This window comes from Leptonotus elevatus, chromosome 2 (assembly GCF_054856555.1).
Source record: "Leptonotus elevatus isolate MCC_2025b chromosome 2, RoL_Lele_1.0, whole genome shotgun sequence".
In the NCBI taxonomy this organism is placed as follows: Eukaryota; Metazoa; Chordata; class Actinopteri; order Syngnathiformes; family Syngnathidae; genus Leptonotus; species Leptonotus elevatus.
In genome coordinates this window covers 18404367-18431789 of record NC_141240.1, presented here as the reverse complement: position 1 = coordinate 18431789, position 27423 = coordinate 18404367, and the positions used below count along the sequence as shown (strand labels likewise).

General features: G+C 40.7%; 1 protein-coding gene and 1 non-coding gene across 2 annotated transcripts; one reads left to right on the top strand and one right to left on the bottom strand.

Annotated features, from left to right (window-relative positions):
• The first annotated feature begins 629 nt into the window (after positions 1 to 629).
• LOC147178667 (N-terminal EF-hand calcium-binding protein 1-like) lies at positions 630 to 25841 on the top strand. Its single transcript, XM_086069810.1, has 12 exons — positions 630 to 911; positions 3418 to 3442; positions 16479 to 16587; positions 17005 to 17030; positions 17633 to 17730; positions 20255 to 20513; positions 20608 to 20687; positions 22950 to 23003; positions 23409 to 23521; positions 23600 to 23677; positions 23783 to 23874; positions 24733 to 25841. The coding sequence occupies exons 1-12, from the start codon at positions 786 to 788 to the stop codon at positions 24759 to 24761; spliced, it is 1089 nt and encodes a 362-aa protein (XP_085925936.1). The 5' UTR covers positions 630 to 785; the 3' UTR covers positions 24762 to 25841.
• Positions 25842 to 26234: 393 nt separating this feature from the next.
• On the bottom strand, positions 26235 to 26541 carry LOC147178666 (Nuclear RNase P). Its single transcript, XR_015094272.1, has one exon.
• Between the last annotated feature and the right edge of the window lie 882 nt (positions 26542 to 27423).

The window sequence follows — 27423 nt, the reverse complement described above, 5'->3', positions numbered from 1 at the left end:
TATGAATATGTGCCTCATCACTTGAAATAGAAATGTTGCATGTATTTGCCTGTGTGGAAAAACATTACTGTTACTGCCACTTAGTGCAATAATAAATGATGAATAAATAACTAAATAATAAATATAACAATAATAAAACAGTGAGTGTGTTTTAAATTGCTGTCTGGAGGGAAGTAGCACAGTATTACATCTTACTGAAAGGTGTTTCTAATATTTTGGTTGCCTTAGTTAGATACGGCCCATTTTGTTCTTTAATCCGGCCCACATTACATCAGCAAGATGCCACAGCTGCATTGTTGTTATTGATATCACTAAACACAAATCATTTATTGATTATTTATCGCGAAAACTGTGAAAACGTTTACAAACATGTAAATAATTTGTTATTTGATTACAACTTAAATAATAAACACATGGCCTACTATAGATTAGATTGACTAGTTGATTGATTGAAGCTAGCTAGATAGTTAGATAGCTCATACCTAGATAAATAACAATGATATACCGACATCGGTTGCATTCAGATGAAAAGTGATCACTCCAACTCACGGTCATAATGTGTGCGAGTGCCGTGACCAGCAGAGGGCGTCTTGCTTGAACGTTCTGAAAGGCGGAGCTTATTGAGTGTTCACTGCGCATGCGTCGACACTCAGCCTCGCTCCGTCGGTCTCATCTCATCCTGACAGCGGACCTCCTCCATCCACCCAAGCACCCACGAACGCAACCATCCATTTATCCAGTCATTCATCCCGGGAAAGGTAGCACCTAAGCGGGCGAGTGTGAGGATGCTGGCGTGTACAGAGATGATCACGATGTGTCTTCAATCGGCCAAGCTGCAACACCTCAGCAAACAGCAGCAGGAGTGCGATCACAACCACAACCACAACCGCACCGCGTCCCTTTTCCACGACGTAAGTACACTTTGAGTTCATTCGACTGCATGTCTTCGTGATAGCCAAGGTCACTATTTATAGGTAAAAATGGAAGGTGAAGGTGGGAGGGTTATCTACGCTGCTCACGGTGAATGGTGAAGCCATTAGACTCCATTCATGTGGAGCTGATGCATGCACAGCAGCAGCCCCGTTACGTAAGAAAGGTAGTTGTTGGCTGCTTGTTCACAATGTTTTAGGTATTGTGAAGGTAGGGTCACAGTACCCTTATATTTAAACGTGGTTTGATTTAATGTATTACTGCTTTCTCTCAGCCTCACCCCCCCCCCCCACACACACACACACACACCATCCCTTTGTAAAAGGAAGAAAAAGCTCCCAGTTGCCATTATTCATTCTTCCTTGCTCCCTGTTCTTTTTGTAAGATGAAAAATGTGCATGTGAATGCCCGCGTATTGACATGACTGTTTTTCAAATCATCTGTCTTTCATGGGTGATCGCAGCTCTTTTTAGTAACTGAACAGCCCATGAAATCCATCAGTTCATTTTTTTTATCGTCTCATTTTGAATGAGAGTGACCTGGAGGCTGGAGCCCTTCCCAGTTGACGTTCGGCAAGAGTACAGTACAGACTAGTACACCAGTGTGACCAGTCAAATGTAGGACACATACAGTAAACGACTAACACATAAGTAAAATGTAAGGTCTTCAACAAAGCATGTTTTTGGAATACAAAGGAAGTCAGAGTAAACCCACACAGGGAGAACAAGCATACTTCACTCTGGAGCACAGATTTGAACTTTGAACCTCAAAACTGTGATTGCAGATGTGCTACCTACTCAGTCACAGTGCCACACTGAGCATTATGTTCGAGGCCCTTTTTCCTGTTCGGAGTTTTTTTTAATTGAAAAAATCTAAGCATATGCAGTTGTGCAAATAAATCCAGGAGAAGCCTTTGGTTACCCACACCTAATAATGTAATGACATTCTGCTGTCTTTGTGAAGTTATAACACCGCACTTTGTGTTCTTCACTCATTCTTCACACTCATTAGTAGAGTCTGGCAGCTCTTATGGTTGCAATCTTTCGTTGTTGGTTTTAATCGACTCAGTTGTGCAGGGCCTATACTGTACATCTGCGACAAGTGTGGGCGTGTAAGTGCATGAATATTGTATACATTGGGAAACGTCTTTGAGTATCTGATTACATAGAAAAGCGCTATATAAATCCGATGAATTATTATTATATTATTAAGTGTACTGCACGCTCATTTCTCCATAGGCTGATGGAATCGTGCCTCTTTATATGCTGCCATACTCTCTCCCTTCCTGCTTCTGCGGTTTTATTGTCTTCAATAGGATTTAGTAGTGATGCATGCAGTGTCTCCAGGGGGGGCGGAAGCGGATTTTTTTTTTCCCCCGACAGTGTGCAAGTTTTTTAGAAGATTTTCATAAGCTCTGTAGGCTGTAGGAGTAGACGCGCTTCTGTCTACAGAGGAGAAATGAGCATGTGACTGTGCGGCGTTGCTGCTGCTCACTTCTATCGCTTTTTCTTCGACTGAGCAATTTGCTGTTGGCTCCCTTGCAGGCATCTTTGATGTAAAAGATTACATTGGCACTTCAAGGTTTGCAATACTTGACAAAAATGGCGCAACCTGCGGGTATCACGCCATCATCCTCTGAAAGTGCCAACATCGCTTAAACCAATGTTAGAAAAATGTCATAGAACATCAACAAACAGAAACGTCATAAATAGTATGAAATATATTGTATATTCTCGGAAATAATGATAATCTTATCTCAGCTTGCTAATTTTTTTTTACTTGTAAAATGTGCGCCTGGTTGGTTGAACACAATGCTATTATTTTCAACACACCTTCTGCCATCTAGTGGAAGAGCATTTAATTTTCCTGCCGGTCACTGTATGTTGCTCACATAGACAAATGAACAAAGATAAACATTATTTGTAGCAAATAAACAACATTTTATGACAAATTATTATTATTATTATACGATATCTCACAGCACAGTAATGTGCCGCAGTACGGTGGTTTGGTGGCTTAAACATTGTTAAAAGCACCACACCACTTCTCATCGGATTTGAAACATCTTGAAACAAATTTTCAAATGTGACAGGCACCATGGCGGCCACATCTATAAATATTTTTTGTACTAGTACCAGGACTGACCTGTGAGAGGCAGCACTGTGCCATAGCGTGTCCATGTCAGGAAGTACAAAGGAAAGAGTAGTAGTAGTAGTAGAAGAAATTCAAGAAATAGAAGAAGCTACGTTGATTGTAACATTACCTTGTCTTTTTCTTCAGTTCCGTTTATTGGTCCGTAATTATTAAGTACAAAAATAATATATCTTTATATTATCTTTAAATTATTTACATTATCTGTGCCAACGATGATAGTGACAGGCAGAACAATTAACCCACGTATTTCAATTTTTTGTGAACTTTTTTTTACATCCACGACTGTTTTTTCCTTATCAGTATCTTAAACTCAATCTTCTCCTTTCGTTCCAGATGTTCCGCCGGGCGGACAAAAATGGTGAGTAAGAAAAGCACAGATAATTGGTTTGTGCTCCTGTTTAGATGTTAATGCTGCATTAGGGAAACCAGACAGGTGCGCTCACACTAATGTAACTCGCACTCTTTTATTTTCAGGAAGAAAAAAAACTCCTAGTTTGTCAATTCACCTGAAGTCTTGCATGCGATTTGAATTTAATGAATCCCGAAACGCGTGTTACATTTGAGCACCCTTTTAACTTGACAATAGCATTGGGCCAGAAGGATAAGTAACAACAATGCTGACAAAAACGGAAATGTTTTCCCTCTTAATCTTCTATTCATGCTTGCATCTCCGTGTAATCACATTCAGAATGCTAAATGGGTGAGTGTTTTGTGCATTTAGTCTTCTCAGGAGGATGTATTATGTTATATAAGCACCCCCCCTCCTCCTCACTCCGTGTTAATAGTGCCACATTGTTGTGATGAGTTGCACATATTTTTGGCTTGAGGGGGTCTTCAGATAAGAAGAGGAATTTGTTTTGTAAATTATGGATGAGTTGTGTTTGGCTTTGCGCACACACACGCACACACACACACACACACACACACACACACACACACACACACACACACACGGAACATTACTGTCACAAGTCTAAATTCAGAATTCTGCTTTTAAGCAGACACATCCAATATAAGTGGCATAGATCAACAGAATTACTTGGATTCATTTGTTGTCACTTATTTTCAGAGATGGGAAAACTTGAGTAAAAATACAATTACTTGCATTGAAATGACTTTGGGAAAAGTAAAAGTACTCATTCAAATAATTACTCAAGTAAAAGTAATTAAAAAAAAGAAGTACAGGCTCTAAAAAGTACTTTTACCGGATGTTTCCTCCTCGTGTCATATAATTTGAAAACCATTAAATTCAAAAGATCATCACTTAACAAACCCTTAAAACGGACTAAATCGCCTCATGAAGCAGAGTTTTTGCGCTCCTCTTTTTAATCGTTGTCGTGCACGTAAAACAAAAGTAACCAGTAACGACCGTCTGTTTTGAAAATGTATCGAGTACAATGTAAAGATACTGTTTTGAAAATGTAACGGATAAAAGTAAAAAGTATTCTAAAAAAATGAATAAATAATCCATGAATTACAAAGTACTGGAAAAAAACGACTCAAGTACAGTAACAAAGTATTTGTACTTTGTTACTTTCCATCTCTGCACTTCATCATCAGACTAACGTGAGCCCTTTGCTGCTGCCTTTTTTTTTGCTAGGGCCGCTCTGGATTTTTTCTTTTTCATTCTTTATTAACAAATGAAGCTTACGGAAACATTGAAACATACAACTGAGCAGTACAAAAACAAAACAGTGAAAACCAACAACATACACATTACACATGTGCAATGGGGTCAAAGGAAAAGGTCACCATGTTATTATAAAGCCATAACGCCTTTTTAGACTTACAGAATTGTAGTAAATTCTTAGAAAGAAGTTCCTTCAGAGAAACAATGAAGGTAGGCTTAGTCTCTCCAAATTTGCATTTTTGAATGAAAAACTTGCCATTATAATCAAGTTATTCAATGTCAATTGTTTTACCTTATTGTCCATTATGACTCCAAATTTTACATTCGTGTAAGTTAAGACACAGTGCCCAAATCATTAGAAAAAGTCACGCGAGAATTGGCGCGTATGTCATCAATCTGCGACAATGCGTTGTCATCGAGCTGCGACCATTACGTCATCACTGGAGGAGTATCCTGCATGTGGCGTCCAGACGGACGCGTACGGGGCGTGTTTTGAAATCTTTCCACTCTGGAGCCCGGTTTCAAAAGTGATCAGTTTTAGGCTTTGAAACCGCGCCGTCGTGTGGACGAACGGTCTGAACGGTAAGAAACTAGTGAGGATACATTGAAACTGACTTTCGTGGAGTCAGGGCCTAAATACACGCACACACTAATGACAAAACGAGACACACCTGGGCCATTGGTTGACACGAGGAAGGGCGGGATTACACTTAACAAGACCAAGGGAGACACACAAGGAAAAACAGAACACAACAGATCATGACAGAAACTTAAAGAAATATGACAAAATCAAATAGAACCCAAACTAAACCTGAACCATGACAAAATAAAAAACGAACCAAGACCTAACCCAAACCATGACACTCGGGACAGTTTGCGATTATAGAAGCGAGCCTTTAGTTAAGTAAATCGCCTCTCATCCATTAAGTGCAGAACTGACCATGTGCCATGAATTTTTTAAATAGAATGATTTTTTTCTTATCTGTTGTTCCATAATCGAGTATTATGGGGTGTAAAATTATGATTGTATATTAATTTCCAGAATTGCAGGACTTGTTCATGAAATTTGGACAATTTTATGGGCAATTTGGAAAAATCAAAATCACATTTTAAAAAGACTGCAGAAAATATTTTGGAGGGGAGATTCAACCACACTGTATCCATATGGCCAATAAAACGTAACCATTTTAATTTTAGAACACTGTTCATTGGATTAAAATCAATAGCGTTAAGACCGCCTTTCCCTACTAGGGACACTCTGTTTGTTGTATGGTCAACAGTTCAGGTCGCTCGCTATATACGTCATGGTTACACTTTGCGCGGCGACTACTCGCCGCGGCTGTGCGCATGTGCGGCCAACCGTACCGTTCTCTGGCGCATCTCTCCCAATCGTGCTAAATTGGGGATCCGAACCGTACTCAGGCGCGGACCGATTGCGCTCACACTACCGGACTCGCAAGTGTGCTTGGGCACGGTACAATGGCCCGAGTGTGAGTGCGCACCCAGAAAGTGATTTTGGCTCCACTTGTGTAGCTTAGAACATGACACACTTTTGTGGATCCTCAAGTCTGTTTCCTCATCTCGCCTCTTTTTGGTTCCCTGCTGTGTGGAACAGAAGGAAGGTTAATCAAGAGAGTGCACTGGCTCGTTTGTGTGAGCTATCTTCCACTTCGCAGCTTGTGTGCACAGTCTGCGAGGAGCTGAGAGGGAGATTCGTCCTCCCCCAGTCAGTACCGAGTGGGATGGCCGTGCGTCGCTGGGAGCAGTTCACATTTTCTACATAATGAGGAGGTGTTTTGATCGGCATATCAACACACTGCACTGCTTCCCCGCTGCAATATTGAGACTGCGGGCTTGCATGTTTCATATAAAACACAAGCTGGAAGCTTTTGTGCGCTTGCCAAGTGTATCACTGCAGACAGATGTGATGACTTCGATTCGATTCTGAATTGTCAGAGGAAGCCAAATCTGGAGTTAATTCAAAAAAAAAAAAATCTAAATAAACCAACTGGCGCACCAGCATATATTTAATATGGGAGAATAAGTGTCAGACCGGTTGTACTTGGCTTTTGGGTGACTAACTCATAGAGCTCAGACTCACACTCGAATGGGTTACTAATTGTAATTTTGCTGAAAAACACGTCATAGTCCCAAAAAATTAAAATCCCATTTGATGATAATGGTATATGGAATGCACTTATACACCCATTTATTTGCCAAGTCCCATATTCCCTTTTTTAAAAACATATCAGCTTGTACAACGTCAGGCTAATGCAGCCGCCTCAACCTTCAGAAGGGTTTTCCTTTTTTAGTTTAAAATAACTTACTTTAACCTCCTTAACTACATTTGAATCTATCCACTAGCGTCATACTAGATGCTAGCGTCATGCTAAGCTAACCTGGGCATTTTCTTCTCCAGTTTGCAAACTGCCCAGTTGGGCTTTATTGACTCACTGCTTCACAGTTGAATTTAATGCTCAATTTCTTCCAAGTGATTCATTGAGTGCCTTTCGTAATGTAATGTAACGTTCTGGACTGCAGCTATATTCTGCGTGAATGTAACATGAGACGGTGAAGCGAGCTCAATGCGTCTTTTTGCCTCTTTTGTGAGGTACTGAAGTATTAACTTCCTGAATGCTGGCTCTTTAAATTGCCACAGTGTTGTGTGTATCAAATGTGCATGTTGGATCTCACAATATGCATGCTACAATGAAGACTTCACAAGGGTTTGACAAATTGTGCGTAACGTTGTATTCATAGGCTAATTGTTTTTTTTTTTTTTTTTTTTTTTTTTTTTTTTTAAGAGCTCAGTATTGTTCATTCGGAAATGTCATCATCATTGCTCTTTTTTTTTTATTATTATTATTTTTTTTTAAATATATATATATATATATATATACACATATATACATACATACATACATACATTTTTTTTTTTTGTGTGTGTGGGTGAGTATGTGTGTGTGCGTGCGTGCGTGCGTGCGTGCGTGTGTTTGTTAGCTCACCAGAAAACCTATTAGAAAAAAAAAATCTCATACCGTTCACCTAAATCGAACACCAGGAGACCCGAGGGGACCGAAGAAAACCAAGGAAGGTGAAATCCAGCACCGACCAGACACCCCCCACCAGAACTCCTCCCCAGCCCAAGAAACATCCAGACCCCAACAAATCCAAAAAACATAAAATCAGGGAGGCCTCAAGAGACCAACGGAGAGACCGAGAAAAGGAAGGAAGGACAGACGAAGCCGCGTGAGATCCGAGACACCAGCCTCCACCGATTCAATAACCTGAGGAGGAAACAGATTGTGTCTGAGTTTCGGTAGATGCTGGTGTGGTGGATCTGGCATGCATGAAAATCTCCACCAAAGAGGGGAGCCGTCGACCCCCGCCGGAACAGAGCAAGCGCAACACCTCAGGGCCCCCCAGGCCGCGGCAGCGCCAAAGGACGACCCCCGGGCCCCACCAGGGCCACCGGCCGGAGAGCAAACCCAGGAGCAGGAGCGCCCCCCGCCCCAACACGGCCCGCGCCCCCGGCCCAACGCAGCAGGACGGGGCACTGCAGGCCCACCAGGCACCCCACCGGCCCCCAACCCCCGCCCCCCCCCACAACCCCCCGCCCCCCATCCACCCCCGCCACCCACCCCAACCCAGCCCCAGCCGCCCCCATGCCCCCAATCCCCCAGACACCCCCCACCCCCAGCACCCCCCCACCCCGCAACCCCCACCACCGCCCCCCCCCCAACAAAGCCGCCCCCCCCCGACCCCACCCCAACCAACCGGCAGCCCCCCAACCCCCGACCCCCAGCCCCCGGGGACCACCCGCACCCAGGCACCGGCGCCGAAGAGGGGCCGGACAGCGGAGCGGAGAGGGCAGCCGCGCCCACCCCACCCCCCGCCGTGTGGAAGGACGGAACACCGGGGGCAGAAGGGGGAGATGGGGGCACCGGAGGGCGGCCGACACCCCCGAACCCCAGGCCCAGCGGGGGAAGGCCCCGGTCGTCACCCCAGCGTTCTTTGTGAAAATTAACCCCTGTTACTGAGTCCGCCAGCTCGCGGACTGGCGAACTCTACCCCTAAACCGTGAATGTGACCCCACCCAGTGTATATACAAGTGTGTGTGTGTGGTGCATTAAAATTAGGAGCAGGTGAACCGGAGCCGATGGAAATGATATTCCCACGCTCCGATCCACCCGCCACCCAAGCATGTTGCTGAGTGTATGTGGTGCATTAAAAAAAATAGATAGGGCGGGGGGGGGGGGGGGGCGGGTGGCGACACGGACAGGGGACCGCAGCACTGCTCTATACTGCGGCCCCCAACCGATGGCACCCCCACAAGCCCCCCCCCACCCACAAGTTGTGTGGTGTATTAAAATTGGAGGGGAGTTGTAGGGTGAAGACGGTGTTTCCACCCTACCCCACCCCCCAAAGTGTGTTATGTGCCCTATATGTCTATAAAAGTGTATTGTGCAAACCTAGTGTAGTGAGTTAAGAGGTGTGACCAGCGGGGCCCCCCCCAACCGGGCGGGGGCAGGAGGCGCACCGGCCCACCAAGCCCCCACCCACCCCACCAGGACCCCGGCGGGCATATGGGACCCGTCCGGCGGGGCGATAGGGCTCGCCCCCCGGATACTGGGTCCCGCCCGAGGTGTCAGGACGCCCACCGGAGCGGGGCGGGCACGACACCAAACCCCAGCCACCCCCGCCGGCCCCCATAGCACCGAGACCCGGGCCATGGATGGAGCCCCCGGCCCAGGGGAGGGGAAGGAAGGCGTACCGGGGAAGGGGAAGGGAGGAGGGAAGGGGACGACAAGAAGGGCAGGGGGCAGCGGCAGGGACGCAAGGAGAGGGGGAGAGGAGGAGGAAGGGCGACGAGGGAGAGGGGACAGGGAGGCGGAGGACGGGCGGGGAGAGGCGAGGAGGGAGAGGCAGCAAGGGGGAGGAAGTGGGAGGGGAGAGGGAACCACCGGGCACCCCGGCGGCCCACAGGCCCCGAACCGCGTCGCCGGGCCCAGAGCGACGGACCGCGCCGGAACGGCGCCGCCCCCGACACCAGGGAAAGCCCCGCAACGCAGCACCCCCCAAGAGACCCAGGGAACGGCCAAGACGCAGCCGCCACCCAGCAGCCAACAGAGGGGCAGACCCGCCCACTCCCCGCCAGGGGGGACAGCACCCACAGAATTAACCCACTGGCATGCCGTGAATCCGAATATCAACCCCTGGTGCCCATCGGAGGTGAATCCGCTCGATCCCGCTGGCAGCAGCCGGGTTCCTGACTATGGAAACACAACCATTAGTTACAAATTGCCTAATACAGAAACATCAATGCCAGTTATAACGCTGCTGTGGCTCTCGCTAACAGGCAGAATTAAAATCCAAGTTTAGGTTAAAAAATTCTATATACGTAGACCATGTTTCTTTAAATTTTGACATTTGGTTTTTATTTGAGGCAGATATTTTTTCCATTAAAATATGATTTATGAGGAGGTTAGACCATTGGTCGATATTCAAAGTTTGTTTATTTTTCCAGTTAACAAGAATTGTTTTTTTTGCGATAGTAAGGGCTACAAGTATAGATTGAAATTGTTTATGTGGTAAGTCAATTGTTGTTAAGTCACCTAGCAAACACAAGTTTGGAGAGAACGGTATCCTACAGTCCAAGACAGCGGAAAGTTTTTCTAAGACTTTAGTCCAGAAACACATAACCGGAGTACATAACCATAAAGCATGAAAATAAGTGTCTGTAGTGTTTTGTAAACACTGGAGACAAATGTCGGAGTCTGAGAGTCCCATTTTCTTCATCATATATTGAGTAATGTATGTTCTGTGAATAATTTTATATTGGATAAGTTGTAAATTTGTGTGTTTTGTCATTTTAAAAACATTTTCACAAACTTGAATCCAAAAGACAGATTCCGGAGCTATAGACAAGTCTGTTTCCCATTTTGAGATGGGTAAAGACGTTTTATCAGTATATGAAAGTAACTTATATATTTTTGAGAGTTTTTTTGTTGTTGTCGGAGAAAGCTTGGTAATATCTTTAGCTAAAACAGGCGGTTGGAGCGTACCCTGGAGTGTTGGAATTTGTTTCTTTATCATACTTTTAACTTGCAAATAATGTAAAAAGTTTCCGTTTTTTATTTTATATTTTTGGAGCAAGGATGTATATGATATAAACATATTATCTGAGAAGAGATGGTGGAGATGTGTAATTCCTTTCTGCTCCCACACATTCAAATAAAACGATTGGTTGTTAATTTGAAAGTCGGGGTTATGCCATAGGGGAGAAAGCCCGCTGGGCTCCACTTTGGCTTTTGTCATTTCTAGTGCCTTCCACCAGGCAGTCAGGGTGGCGGAAATCATTGGATTTTTAAAGCAGTTATGGCGCTTAATCGATGTTGTAATAAAGAGTAAATCTAGGAGTCTGAGGTTATTACAATCCTTCTGTTCTAGTTCCAGCCAACAGTTAGTATCTCTATTGGGTTGTGCCCATAAAATAATATATTGTAGCTGGTTGGCTATATAATAGTGCATAAAATTTGGTGCCTCTAGACCTCCTTTGGATTTATTTTTCTGAAGAGTAGATAGACTAATCTTTGCTTCTTTTTTTTTTCCAGTAAAATTTTGTAACGGCTGAGTCCAACAACTCGAACCAGTTAGCCGTAGGTTTAAATGGAATCATTGAGAAAAAATAGTTTATTTTGGGTAAAACTTTCATTTTAATAGTGGCTATTCGTCCTATTAGAGAAATAGGAAGATTATTCCAGCGCTCCAAGTCACTATAAATGCTATCCAGAAGTGGAGTGAAATTTAAATGAACTAAATCAGTTAATTTAGGTGAGATTTTTATGCCTAAGTATTTTAAATTACCTATAGGAAATGAGTAGTATGGGTCCTGGCTTGCAGGGTTCCATGAATTTTCTGTAATAGGTAGAAGTGTTGATTTTGTCCAGTTAATAGAATAGTCTGATAACAGTGAGAATTTAGTTATTAAGTTAAATACTTCCCCTAATGAAATAGCAGGCTTATCTAAATAAAGTAAAATATCATCGGCATATAGATTAATTTTATGTTCTGTTACCCCAGAGTGAATTCCTTGAATCATTCTTTCCTGGCGTATGGCTAATGCAAGCGGTTCAATAAATATTGCAAATAATAAAGGCGACAGTGGGCATCCCTGTCTTGTGCCTCTCTGTAGAGTAAAACTCTTAGATATAATCCCATTAGTAGTAACAGTAGCTTTAGGAGAATCATATAATACTGACACCCAGTGAATAAATGACTTCCCAAAGCCAAATTTATTTAAAACAGCAAAGAGGAAGGACCAGTTAACTTTATCAAAAGCTTTTTCTGCATCCAATGATATAATAACTGCCTTTTTATCATGCCGCTGTGACATACTAATAAGGTTAAAGAGCCTTCTAATATTATTAGTAGAGTGACGCTCTTTAATAAAGCCTGTTTGGTCGCTATGAATGATTGTCGGGATTACTGTTTCTAATCTAGATGTAAAAGCCTTAGTGATAATTTTAATATCAGTGTTAATTAGTGAAATCGGACGGTAACTTGATGGAAGGGTGGGGTCTTTTTCTGGCTTTAATAAAAGTTTAATTGCTGCTGTATTCATGTGTGGGCGTATGTGACCATTAGTTTTAATTTCTGTTACTACTCTTAAGAATAGTGGAGCAAGCATTGACCAGAAGTGCTTTAGAAATATAGCCGGATAACCATCCGGGCCGGGTGCTTTGCCATTTGGCATACTATCTAGAGCACTGTACAACTCGTTTATAGTAAGTGGTGCATCTAACATATCTTTATATTCAGTAGTTACCTGAGGTATACTTAAGCTACTGAGGAATGCCTCAATATGCTCTGGGTTAGGTTTATTAGTTTCTGAGTATAAGTTGTGATAATAATTATAAAAAATTTGATTAATTTCTTCTGGTGATTGTGTACATTCACCAGTTGTACCTTTAATAGCCGTTATAAGCGATTTTTCCCGATTACGTTGAAGTTGGTTTGCAAGAAATTTACCTGATTTGTTATTATATTCAAAGTTGTTGTATCTCAATTGTTGTATTATAAACTCTGTCTTTTTAGTTAACATATCGTCTAACTGTATTTTTGTATTTTGTAAGTCAGTCCATATTTGGTTATTTGGGTTTATTGCGTACTCATCCGTCAGTTGTTTAATTTTATCTTCCAAGTCTTTTTCTAATTTTTGATCCTGTTTCTTTTTATAAGATGAATATGATATAATTTTACCTCTAATTACTGCTTTCCCGGTTTCCCAGAGAAGAGCTGGAGATAGGTCTGGAGAGTCATTTATTTCCAAAAAGTCCGCCCATTCTTTTCTTATAATTTTGTCAAATTCTGCGTCGTTTAGTAGTGAGATGTTAAAACGCCATGTAGGTGGTGGTTTAAAGGTATAATCAACTTGTAGGGAAAGGGAGACTGGTGCATGGTCGCTAATAATAATAGGATGTATTTTTGTAACGGTTTTATCAGCAATAGAATTATTTGTAAGAAAAAAATCAATTCTTGAAAAGGACCGGTGCACAGCGGAAAAGAAGGTAAATTCCTTCTTATTTGGGTTTTTAAGTCTCCAGCTGTCGACGAGGCCAAAGTCATCCATATATTCCCCTATTACTTTTGTGGATTGTGATCGCCTTATACATGTTGTTTTATTAGAACGATCTATTAATGGATTTAAGGTTGTGTTAAAGTCTCCTCCAATAATAATAGTAGAGTTCGCTGCTAATTCAAACAGTTTAGAGAAAAATTCATGGAAAAAAGCCGGATCATCATTATTAGGGGCATATAAATTACCGAATGTATATATTTTATTAAATATAGTCACCTGAATAATAATGTATCGGCCCTCTGGGTCTGTTATTGTATTATTTAGAGTAAAGAGTAAATTCTTATGTATGAGTATACAGACTCCCCTTTGTCTACTGTTATAAGGGGCAGAGTACGCTTGGCTAAAATTTTTATCAATAAGTAATTTTTCTTCAGATTTTTGTAGGTGGGTTTCTTGTAGGAGGCAAATATCTGCTTTTAATTTTAAGAGATGGTCTAAAGTTTTTATTCTTTTTGCCTGTGAGCGAGCGCCACAAACATTCCAGGAAACCAGAACTAATTTATGCATACAAATAATATAAACACAGTCCTATGTATATATCTGTATAGGCCATTTGCCACCACTGGCATGTTATAGGATAGAATCAAAGTGGTTAGGTGATTTATATAGTTTGTATAAAATATGAGGTAACGTATAAGGCAACATGTAAGGTAATGTGTAAGGTAACGTGTAAGGTAACGTGTAAGGTAACGTGTAAGGTAACGTGTAAGGTAACGTGTAAGGTAACGTGTAAGGTAACGTGTAAGTAAATAAAACAGTGCAAAAACGAGTAGGGCGGTGAAAGTGAGGGAAATTAACAGGGGATTAAACATAACAATACACCAGTAACCCCAGCGAGATTTTTTTTATTTTATTTTTTATAAATATACTTTAGATATAGTTGTGTATTAATATTATATTTATAATATAGCCTAAACATAATAAGTATTCATGTTTTTGGTTTTATAACCACATATACAGTATATGTATACACCTAGTAATCAAACTAAGTTTAGTTCCACCAATGCTAATTAGAACAGCCAGGGAGTGGAATTGGGGTTCCGGAATAGTTGGCCATCGATATATAACTTATCAACGGCTATCGTAGTCCGCTTACCCTCCTGCCTATTTTGTTTCATTATAGGAAACAGTACCTTTCGCCGCTCATTGATCTCTCTCGGGAATTGATCATTCATTCCAAATGAGGTCCCTTTAAGCTCCCGTCCTTTACTTTTAACAAATAATTTCTGTTTAAAATGCTCAAACTTTGCAATAATAGGACGGGGTTTGTTGCCTCTACGGGCTCCAAGCCGATGTACCCGGTCAAAAGAGATGTTATTTACCGTCTCCTGAGGAATTTTTAATGAATTCGTCATAATTTTTTTTATCTCAACCTCTGGGTTATCAGAGGTATTCTCAGATATACCTGAGAATATTAAATTATCCCGCATACTACGGGATTGTACATCTAAAACTGTTTCTTTTAGCGTTTTATTTTCTTTTTTCATAGTTTCCAGCTCGGCTGAAACAGTCGTGAGTGTAGAATGTAACTCGGCATTTTCCTGTTTAAGGACACTTACCTGCTGACTGATAAATTCCATACTTACTTTTAATTCTTTGACGTCCTCGAGGATGAGGCCGAGGACGTCAAGTTTTTTATTTATGGACTCCAGCACACTGACCGAAACGTCCGTAGTGGTGGTGGTTAGGTCGTCCGTGTCCGTCGCTGAATCGTTTTTCCTCTTCTTCGAAGAGGGTTTCTTTGATGGTTTCTCGACGGCAGGATCCTCCATCGCGCAGCTGTAAAAATATCCGTCGATGAAACGTTCAAGGTCCTCCACGTTGGGTGGTATTTCAGATCTGCCGGATGAAAAAGAGAGAAGAGAAAATGCAAGATATATGATGGTTAAATTTGGATTAGTTTAGTATAATAGAGCTAGTTCTATCTTAGCAGCAGGACGCCGCCATGTTAGGGTTTCTGGTCTCGCTGTAGGTCTCGCGATAGTCACAGCATCTCGTGAGCGACTTCCTCCCTCGTGCATAGGCTAATTGTTTTAGCGTCATGCCTCCACGGCGCAAACTGGACAGATTACAGTCAAGATTGCCTGGTCTGCCACCACATTTCTCTTTGACAAGTGCTAGCGTAATGTCCCACCAAAGTGTTGTCAGTCCGAGAGTTGAATTTCATGAGAATCCGATGGTGGAGAAAGGCGGCAAATGAGTCACATCCAATTTACTCCTACGTCTTGCGGCATTAAATACAGAGCAGATGCTCAAGGTTAAAGTTAAGGCTGAAGACACTCAGAATTAATGAAATTGTATTTTATTTTTTACACTGAAATAAACACTGAAAAGATCTCAAGCCAAGTCAAAATCTAGAAATGAAATACGCTAAAAGGAATATTACCTATAGCAAAAAGAGTTTTAGGAAACAAACGTGCATTTTTATGGGAGAAAAAACACAGTAGATATCAAATGTAGCTTAAAAAAAACACTTTTGAAATAATTCATGGAATATTTTAGTCCATATGTAAGCCATATTTAATGAAACTCACAAAAATGAATCATTTCTGTTGCATCCATCCATCAACAATATTTTCTAGTCTACAGCAATTTCAATATTGTGTCTTTTCATTTCATTCGCTGCCATTGACGGCTATAGACGTCAAAAGATAAATTTTTACTGGGCTGGCAGTGAATGAGTTAAAAAAAAAAAAAGCAAGCACGCACAAAAAATACCTTCTTGTTCATGCTGTCATGTCAATAAAAATCAGATCAGTCAAGTCAAACAAACCATTAATTATTTTTTTGCAAAACGGCATCGTGTCCACTTTGCGTGTTGGCAGAAAGTCAAAACTGCTTTTTATCAACTAACGGATGATTTGCTGAGTGCTCAGACCCAGCAGACGGAATTCTACTGCCTGGCAACTGGCAAGTATCCCGAGACAAGAAAGATGACAGCGAGATCGTGTTATGGTGTAGTTAGCCAGCTAGCGAGACTCATATAAGGCTCTCTGAGATGCTGCTTACATATTCCCTCTGTGTTTATTCACTCCATCTTAATTGACTTGGGTTTTCATGAATGTGCCGCTCAGTTAACCAAATAGCTCTCCGTGACATCGTCACGCTCTGGTGCGCTTTCAGATGACGGGAAGCTGTCCTTAGAGGAGTTCCAGTCATACTTCAGTGACGGGGTCCTCACAGACGAGCAGATGCAGGAGCTTTATCGCTCCATCGACCGGCAGAACGCAGAGTGAGCTCTTCTGGTTTTTGCAGCCCGCCTGCCACTTACACATTCATTAAGTCAAGATTATGCCCACGTTATACATAAGCCTCCCTTATGTGAAGTTTGCGGCAGCTTGCTAAACCCACTGATGAACATTGGCCTGCCGCTGCGCTTTACATTTTAAGAGTACATGATTGTAAAGCAATGCTGTCCTGTCATTCAAAATGACAGCTACAGGTACATTGACGTCATATTACAAACTACAACCATTGAAGTAAGAATATCAGTCAAAACAGAGAGTTCATAAACATAAGCTTTGCACTGCTACGGAATGTCATTCGACTATGCAGGCGTACCCAATAAATTGTCTGCTCTGTTAAACAAGATTCATTCCATCAGCGTGCTCAATTGCAATGGACTTTTGTCTTTACTGTTTCCCCATAGCAACATGGACATCGACAAACTGTCAGGTACAATTTTTATGTGGTCTTTCTGTTTCTACAAATCTTATTTGACTGCGTGTTGGTGTGTCCCCCCCCCCCCATAAACATTATATACTAGGGGTGTGAATTGCCTAGTACATAGCGATTCGATTCATATCACGATTCATAGGTCACGATTCGATTTGATACCGATTAATCCCGATGCAAAACTATAAATTGATTATTGCGATTTTTTTTTTTTTACTCAAATTGAGAAAATACTCATCAGTAAACTTGTACATGCACACTGTAAGTTTTGTATGAACATGTATTTATTTATCTGAAACTTCAGGCTTATAACTGAGCCACTGCATTTAACAAACAGGTTGCAGTCTGTTTCATGTTTGAACAGCACTGAAGTAAAATATTAAGGCTTAATGTTGCATTAATATAACATTCTTCCATGCTTAATGTGTGAATCCTAACCCTAAGTAAGACGTTTTGTTGAATATTCCCATAAAAAATGGATGTTTAAAAATCGAATTGATTCCAGAATTGCGCACTGTAAGATCGCGATATATTGCCGAATCTATTTTTTCTAACCCCCCTATTATATACTGTATACACGTGTCCATGTGTCCTTTTTCCAGAGTACTTCAGTCCACATGTGGGAGAGTACATCAACGTGCTGTCTGCGCTTGAGAAGCTAAATGTGGCGATTTTAAAGGCAATGGATAAAACTAAAGAGGTGGGTGACTTTGAACTTTGCACTTATTATAATTATTTGCGCATACTGTATGGTAAATGGAGTACATAGCAAGCGCTTTACAAAGGCTCACATTCACACACCAATGGGAGGCTGCTGCCATGTCCAGGTTCAATATCTTGCTCAAGGTCGAAGGTGAAATCCACAATTTTCGGGTTGGGAGACGACCACTCTACCACTGATCCATGCCACCCCAGACTTAATCATTGGTGATAATGAACGACGCAACCATAGGTCGGGTCATTATTTCCTGCCATACTGCATCTTTAATTCTTCAAGAGATTTTTTTGCAAATGTTCTGCTTCAAACTTAAATGATAATTTTAGTGAATATTTTAATGGGATGGTGGAATCTGCTGGTTTTCTTTAGTCAGTAGACTAGTCTGCTGAGCTAATAAAGTCACACTGGAGCAGACATGAAAGTTTCTGTAAAATACTGTCTACAAATTAAAATACAGCTTCAGCATATTTACAAGTAAGGAAACAAATGGTAATATTTAGGAAACCGATCATAAAAACATGCAACACTTTACTTCTAATCTCTGCCAGTGTTTACATTTCCAAATGATTAATTACTCCTACACATCCTAGAAAATCATAATGTCCCATCACTGGTGATCTATTTTTAGAACTCATGTGGTCCTTGGAGGCTACCTGTTGGCACCATGTTTGGGACATCTGATGTACAGTACTGTACTGTATGCACATTCAGGCATTAATTGAAAGTGAAAAATAATCTGTCCGCGTCCAAGTGTGGCACATAGTGATTAGAGTGCTTTGACTGCCGTCATAGATGTATATGTCATGAACTGTAGAGGAGATCCAAGGTCTGCAGCCTCTATCCATTAAGCGTGTGGTTTTCTGCCTTCACAATGAAGCACAACGTCAAAGAACTAAGACTGAGACAAAATCAATAGCGCAGCACTCTTGTCCTCCTTACCTAGCGCAAAGCTATGTTCATTACACACTTTTTTTTTTCACTCATTGCCAGAGGGTGCGGATCATGCATGCATCATACAGCACTAGTGTGCTGTATTCTCTGCACCACAGTCGTAATGACATTAACAAGAGATGACAAAGTTCCGACACGCAATCACTAAATGGGTTGCGAGAGTAATGTTGGAATATATGAATTAGGGGTGTGCCCAAAAATCGATTCTCATATGAATCGAGATTCTCATTTAGTACGATTCAGAATCGATTTAATTTAAATTATTTTAAACTTTCTTGCCTTTGTCTGTGTGTGCCTTTATTTGGAGCGCTGTTCATGTTGTATCCGATTTGGCCACTTAGGGGCAGTGTGGTTCCACGCGGTCTGATACACTGTTAAGTTGTAGCCACATTAAAGAGTAGAAGGAAAAAGTCACGATCAAGTTATTCCAGTAAAAGTAGTTTTTTTTTTTGCAGTGTGGAGCCGTTCTTTTGAGTGATAAAAGTGCCGCGAGTAGCGCGCTAATTAGCATTAGCAAGTCAGACTGGAGTAGATCATTACAATTCCTTGCACATCTATAGATTGAAGCAAAAATCATTGTCAATCAAATCATTGTCAATCAAAAAGCATTCTGAATCGAATCGCAGACCCAAAAATCGGAATCGAATCGTGAGACATTCAAAGATTCCCACCCTATTATGAATATATTTTTGGGGAAAAAAGTCATTTTAGCTACTGAGCATTTTTTAACATTCCATTATCTGGTTGGGGTCCGATCAAACTTGCACTGTAACAATTAGGACTTTATTCTCTTAAAGTTTCAAGCTTGTTTTGTGATATTATTTCTTTCAAGTATATTCTTGTAATAATACTTCATCCCACTCCTTTGCATGACTTAATTATGATTATATTTTCGATTTTTTCTTTTATTTTCCGTTTAGCTTTACTACTCCTTCGAGCAGCCTTCATCCACCACCATCATCTGCCTGCCTCACTTTTTTTTTTTGCTACCTTGTCCTTGCACTATTTGAGGCTTTATAACATCATTTTCTTCCTGTCAGTGATATTAGCAAAATACTTATTTTATCCTAGCAATATGTTCCCAGTGTAGTGTGTAATGGCCTCCAGCATTGAGCGTTGCGATATGGATTTCAGTCTCAATCTGATCAGCAGATAAATTGTAAACAGAAAAAACGAAAATATTGACTGTATTGTTGCAACTCGTTTTGTCTGGAGGAACGAGGATTTAGTACTGCTGGTGATGCATTGCCGCTGCTGTGAAGGTTAAAGCTTTTTGTCATGGAGCAGGAGACGATTTCAGCTGACTTTGAGGCAAAGGCACATCACGGATGGGTCGTCAGTCAAGCACATAAAGATTAACACCAGAGAGGAGGCTGGTGTACTCAAAAAAAACAAAAAAAAAACACGCAAACACCGCAAGGGTTGAGATTCGAATCCAAACTGAAAGGACTGTGAGGCAGATGTGCTAGCAACCATAATAAAGCTGCTGTATTAAGAGTGATGAGGCCAATTCTTTATTGAACCCTTTTCTTCATTTTTCACTTTCCCCTTGCAGGAGTATCAGGGCTCCTCTGTGCTCGGTCAGTTTGTGACGCGCTTCCTGCTCAGGGAGACCTCCACCCAGCTGCAGTCCCTGCAATCATCACTAGACTGCGCTATGGAGGCAGTCCATGACCAAGGCTGCACAGCCAGAAGATCAGTGAAGAAGCCCGAGGACCTGCCTATCCAGAGGCTCTCCAAACGTCCGGGCCGACGCATCCAGAAGAACATGTGTCTCTCCCCTACAGACCCTTACTCCGGCATGCTGACCACAGGCGGGTACCACCACCCCCATTAAGATGTGCAACTACAGGGGAAACTAAGAAGAATACTTATTCAGTGTTGAACTGTGTTGATGTTGTGTTTCAGGGGTCAGCGTGGAGTCTGACTACCACTGGGGATCCCAGGTCGACCAATTGGAGCAGCTCATAGACAAGCTGGAGTGTGAGGTTTGTATGGAATTACAATAAGGATTGTATGCAAATTCTCCTATCATGATATTTCCTTATCTTTGCCATGTGCATTTTTTTTTCATGAACCCTGGTTAACACATAAAATATTATTTTTTAACTTTGTTAGACCTCACACAAAAAGATAAAAAATCTGGCATTTAACAGTTTTGGTCGTATTGTGTGCGGGGTACTCTCGCATGCTCACACGTGACTTCACAAACACGAAGACGACCAGGCACTTCCGGGTATGCGCTGATGTTTGCCGAATGTGTCCGATGGGACAGGAGACGAGAGCGGTTTAAATAGTGTTCATGTCTGCAAGGAAATAATTGGGTTTATGCAAAAATGACATTGGGTAGGCAAATAGGCTGTTGTAAAAAAAAACACAGAAGGAGGGGCTCGAACCCGTGACCACACGCTTGCGGGGTAAAAGCGCTAACATCCATTCACATGGGACGACGCAGTTTCTTGAGCAGAAGTGCTACCTGTAGTCGTCACGCAATTTGCGGCAAAGGTGCCTGGTTGCTTGTTGTAACCACTTGGTATTCATAAAATGGTTGGATGAACTTCAGGCATGTGATATTAACTCATTCACTGCCATTGACGGCTATAGACGTCAAAAATGAATTTGAACTATTTCTATTAGTTGAAAACAATTTCTACTTTTGTTAACAAGAGTATAAAAACCTATATATTTGTTTGTTGTACATTTAGAACAGATATAAAATTTGTGATTAATTGTGAGTTAACTAGTAAAGTCATGCGATTAATTCCGCTAAAAAAAATTAATGGCCTGACGCCCAAAATTTTTTATAATCTTTAAGTCGCGTTATTAATTGTATGACTTCAATAGTTAACTCACACATTTTATATCTGTATTCCTAAAAAAAAAATCTAGGTTTTCATACTCTTGTTAACAAAAGAGATTTTTTTTTTAACTAATAGAAATAGTTTAAATGAAGTTGTGACGTTTATAACCGTCAATGGCAGTGAATGAGTTCATATGTTTTATGTACGAGCGCTCGTTCGTCATGTCAGAGAGCTTCTTTATTTGGCTACATTCCGTTCACGTCACAGTCTGCGGAGTCAGCTGGCTCGGGAGAACCTCGTTATCCCCCAAGATTTTCGTCGTAAATATTGAACATGTTCATTATTTAAGATTATCGGCCCCGACTGGTTTTGGACCCAATTTTCGGGACAAATCAGCTTAGCACAGCTCACACTCAAAGATAAACTTATAAGCAGGGTTGGGAGGGTTACTTTTATAATGTAATCCATTACAGTTACAAGTTACCTGCTAAAAAATGTAGTCAGCAACGTAATCCAAGTACCATAATATTAAAGTAATGTAACTTGATTACTTTTGGATTACTCCAATATTGAGAATGCTCATGAAGACAAAATTAAGAAAATATCACCACAATACATTGTGCCCCTGCTATTTGCGAGTGATAGGGACCCGGGCATCCTACAAATAGAAAAAATCCTTGTGTAATTAAAAACCATGTAGGCTATTGATTGATTGATTGATTGATTGATTGATTGATGGCCATAAGCTGTTTTCGAATTGTCACTGAAAGCAACCACACCTCACCGATAGATAGATAGATAGTCATCCAATGAGGATGACGATGCGTGACATCAACTACAAAATGAACTTTTATCCCAGTCACAAGTTTAGCCGTGTATATGTTGTGCATGATGTTTAAATAGTGAATTGGTGGGAGGATGATTTGTTTGGAAGTTCCGGTCGCCATTTCCTCCTCCCGTCCGTGAAGCTTTTTCAAACTGCCCGCGTGTGGAGGACACGACTAATCAGTTAGTTCGTCCCCACCTCCCCGTAGCAACGGTCCCACTCACGCAGGCGTGCACGTGCTCTCTCTCACTCTGTCTCTCTCTCTCTCTCTCTCGCCCTCTTTCGCTCTCCCATCGTAATTGTAATCCCCATTTTTAATAAATGTACCTGTAACCTGAATACATGTTCTTTCCTGTAACTGTAATGGAATACATTTTTTGGGCAATCTGATTACGTAACGGCGGTACATGTATTCCGTTACTCCCCTAGCCTGCTTATAAGACAATCTTACAAGACATAAGATTGTCGGCCGTTTGACGTCAAGCCCGATTGTCTTTATGTGTGTACCAGGCTTAAGCAGATTTCTTCCTTTAGGACTAAAATCTTTGTGTCTGGCTGTCTTGCAAGTCATAATGGTGTTGCTTGCTTGCGCATGACTCACCGATCTCTGCTCACACCTTCAGAGTCCACAACTTGAACCTCTCAAAGAAGATACGCTGGCTGGGACATATAAATCGGTGAGTTAGCCTGCTCACTGGCAGGATGTTTTTAAACGATACTAAAAGTAACAATGTTTTCATGAATTCTACCTTCCAATTACAACCATGCTGCTGTGTGATGTGACAATGAGAATATTTGCTGTTGCCAAGGCGACTTCATATCACGATTATTACGTCACTCACCTTCTGTGTTGCAGTTTTTTTTTACGTCAGTCGCACTGTCACATGTCAAGGAGCGCACACCAGTACCAGATGTAGTTTACTGTCAAACTACCGCTACCTAAATGCTAGATACAGTAAACTCCAGACATGCTAATAAAAATCAGCACTGATGTTAAATTATATAGCTTCAATACACACACACACAGCAGTTCAGGGTGTTGTGTATAATTATGCTATTTTTTTTTGCTTGCTTGCATCTAGAACATTCTCCTGGTCCAAAGACAAATGTCAGTGAAGGAGTGTGATGTGGAACGGTTCCAGCAAGCTCTGAAGATCTACACAGAGGCCGGCAGCGGACAGCAAAACAACCTGCAGTCGGTCCCTTTGTCGACTTTCTTACCTCGCTTTTATCACGGCGGTCTTTCCTCACTTGTCCTTTCTCCTCCTTCAAGTATTTCCGTCCAGAACCTGCCTGACAGATCGTGCTTCATCATGTACGAATTTTGGCAGGATCGTCTCTCCTGGATGAGGTGAGGAGCAAAAACGTGTTATAAATGTCAAATGTGAAGTGCAAAAAGAGGGGGGGTCTTTTCAAAGAGAAAGGCAATGCATCTCTTCGGCGTCTTCCCTCATAGCTTCCTGCAGTCGTCCATCAGCAAGACGTTCCAGCGCTGCATTATCGACTCGCTGGAGGAGCAAGAGATCGTCTCCACCATGCTCCTCCCAGGTAATCCAAAAACAATGACAAACATTTACGTGGACAGCAACCTTTGTTAAGCAAAGGGACATAGAAAGTCACTGTATGTCACTGGCATAGATAGAAGAACAAATATATTTTTGCAGCAAATAAATAATAATTGTTGGACCAATTCAGTTCAATTAAATAATTCTATTTATGCCACTGATGGCTGCCATTGACGGCTATAGATGTCAAAAAGTCATTGTAACTATTTCTATTAGTTTAACATTTTTTTCCACTTTCGTGGGAAAATATTGGACATTTAGAACAGATATGAAATTTGTGATTAATCATGAGTTAACTCGTGAAGTCACGCAATTAATTGCAATTACAAATTTTAATCGCCTGACGCCCCTAATTTTTAATATTGTTTTCTTTAAAAAAAAAAATAATAATAAATAAATATATATATATATATATATATATATATATATATTTTTTTTTTTTAATAATCTTTTTTTTCTTTTCTTAATATATATATATTTTTTTAAGTCTATTTTTAATCTTCTTTTTTTTTTTTTTAAAGAAAAGATTATTAAAAATTAGCGGCATCAGGCAACTACAATTTTTCATCGCATTACTTCTCTAGTTAACTCACGATTAATCACAAATTTTATATCTGTTCTAAATGTACAATAAAAAAAAAAGTTCTAGGTTTTCATGCTTTTGTTAACAAAAGTGGAAAAAAATGTTAAACTAATGGAAATAGTTCAAATGAATTTTTGACGTCTATAGCCGTCAATGGCAGTGAATGAGTTAACAAAAGCATGTCAAAGACATGTTAGAGACATGTGAACTATTTGAAGTTATTTCAAATATTACAAATGATATCGTTGTCTTTATCAGCTTCCTGGTGGATTATGAACAACAACTGACAGCACAAGGCTTCTTCAGATCAGCACGAATGAAATAAGGGGATTATTGTTGTTTGTTGTTGCACTTTTCTGTAAATTCTGATTTCCCATAAGGCATAATGGCCGGAAGAGAGGTTCAAGGTAAAAAAAGAAAGAAAGAGAAGAACTTGAATAGAATGCAATGCAATATTCCATGGAGCGATCAGTATCTGTGCTTTTTTTTTCTTGAAAAAAAAAAGATCAGTGTTGGTGCTGATGTTGATGTGGCACTTTTCTTACTCCTGATTTAATAGAAGCACAAGAAATTGGGAGGGGGAAAAAGAATAGCATGATTTTCTTATACTGTACCTATCGTTCTCATCTTACATTTTAAATCATCAAAAACAGACCATTCATGACTTTCCCCGCACAATACAGGCAACAGAAAGAGTAAATGACGCATTAATTTAATAATTTCCTTTTGACCTCTTTGTGATGTTGTGCGCTGTTGTCTCCTTCACTAACTCGCATCGTCCTGCTGGTGGGGGAAGTAAAACATCCTCTGGCCTAGACTCAAGAATAGAAGTATGTAACCTGATATGTGATACTAAAATGGTCCAACTCTAAACATCTCTGTGTCACACTTGCACTTTAGTAAACCTGGACCTACCTGTATTTGTTCAGAAATATAAATTTATTGTAGATTGTAAATGTATTTTGAAGAATTTCACTTTAAATAGAAAATCATGAACGTCAAAGGTTAGTATTTGACATTTGCGTGTGCATCCATGCAGGCAGGAGACACACACACAAAAATGTGTTGTTTATATTTTGGAGCAGGAAGTATTCTGTGTAATGACGCAAGAGAACAAAAGTCTATCGTGTACAGTCGTCAGACGTAAGTAGTATAGTTGAAGATACAACAAGTCCCTTGTACAGTGTAATGTTTACTACTATTAAATGTGACTAACGAGCATTCTCACGGTGATGTGGCATAAAACAAGTAATGCACGGATTGTTCACTCAAATTGTTCCCCCCCTTTAGCAATAATGTGAACTTGGTATATGTTATGTGTTATATTTGTTTTTTGGCATGCAATAAAATTTATGACATGCACAAAATGTTTTACTGGTCACTTTATTTGTCTTTAATGGTATTTTGGTGTTTTAATGATGCAATCGTGCAACACTATAGAAATACTTCAAATAATCGATTTTAAGTCGGGCACATGCTTACTGATAAATATTTACAATGATGAATAAAATGTTAATTTTGACATGCTTCCCTTTAAAACACATGAATGGGCAAAAGGAATGCAAACGACACAGTTCAGAGGTCGTTAAAAAAAATCCCAATGGCATTTAGTGTGTGCACAAAGTAGTAGATCCGTTTAATTGGCGTTAGGATTATGCAAGGGCGTCTAAAAGGTTTGAGAATGAGTCTTAACTGGAGCTGTACCTTTAATAACAAATATACTAATTAAGATTAACAAGTAGTATGACGATGTAGCAAAAGTGGGAGGAGAGTAGTCTGAATTGGGTTCTGGAGTCGTGCTCCACCTCATACATTGAACTCATCTGCCAGCCGCGAGTCGTTCCAAGTCAAGTGTGCGCCACATCCACTAGGAACGCTGCGAAAGAGCGCCCTCTAGCTTCTCCTGCTACGACGGCACATTAACCAGTATTTTCTGTTGGCTCGCTCACCCGCGTCAGGTGACGCCCTGCAAGGACGGCAATTGGCTCTTGTCTCAGACCTTCCCCGAGGTGATTAGTGGAGTGACGAGCACTCAGCACGTGACCTCTACAATGAGCTTCCTCCCACGGAAGTGACGAAGGTTGGCCGTCTGTATCTATAAGAAGCGTACGCAGCAATGCTTTTCTACTACGGTGCTGTATTGTTTGTGTACGTCTATCCAATATTACTGTAATGATCATTGTATCCTATGTTTATGTACGTATCTCTTGTTATGTACGCTTGTCTTATTTTTAAACCGTAATACTAAATACAGTACTAAGAAGTTGTCGATGTTACAATGCATGCTGGGAATTATGAGCACGTTGGACCAGTACACAATTAAATAGTAAAAATACATACATTATATTATACATGGTATTTTATCTTAAAACGAATGGCGTGTTTTTTCCTGTTTACACAATACACAAATATAAAATAGACATTATTCACACTATTCCACGAGTGTGTATTATTATTATTATTATTATTATTATTATTATTATTAGTAGTAGTAGTAGTATCTTAAATGAATTTATTGCATTTATACTGTATTTTCACAGGAAAAGAGTAACATCTAAGGGCTTCTTCACTCTTTGACTCTTAACAATACACAGCATACAGATTGGTGAAGATGCCTCATTCATCATCATTTGGTGCAAGTGTAACACTCAAAAGTCAGAGCTCTGTATATAGTCTGAACAATGAATGTATCTGTCCATTATTAAAAAAATAAAAATAAATAGAATAGAATTTGCTGACTTAGTGGTGGAAACGATGAAGTGCCATATGTGCATAATACTGTGAATTCCTGCAGCCAAGGCAGCCTCTACACAAAGCTTGTCTTTTGTTGTCCTTAATTAACTACTCTGTACTTGTTGTGCGTTACTTATTTACCATATTTCTGCAGATAATGTCTCACTGAATTTCAAAATGATTTCATTAAAATTCATTAATTAAAGTCAGTTGCAT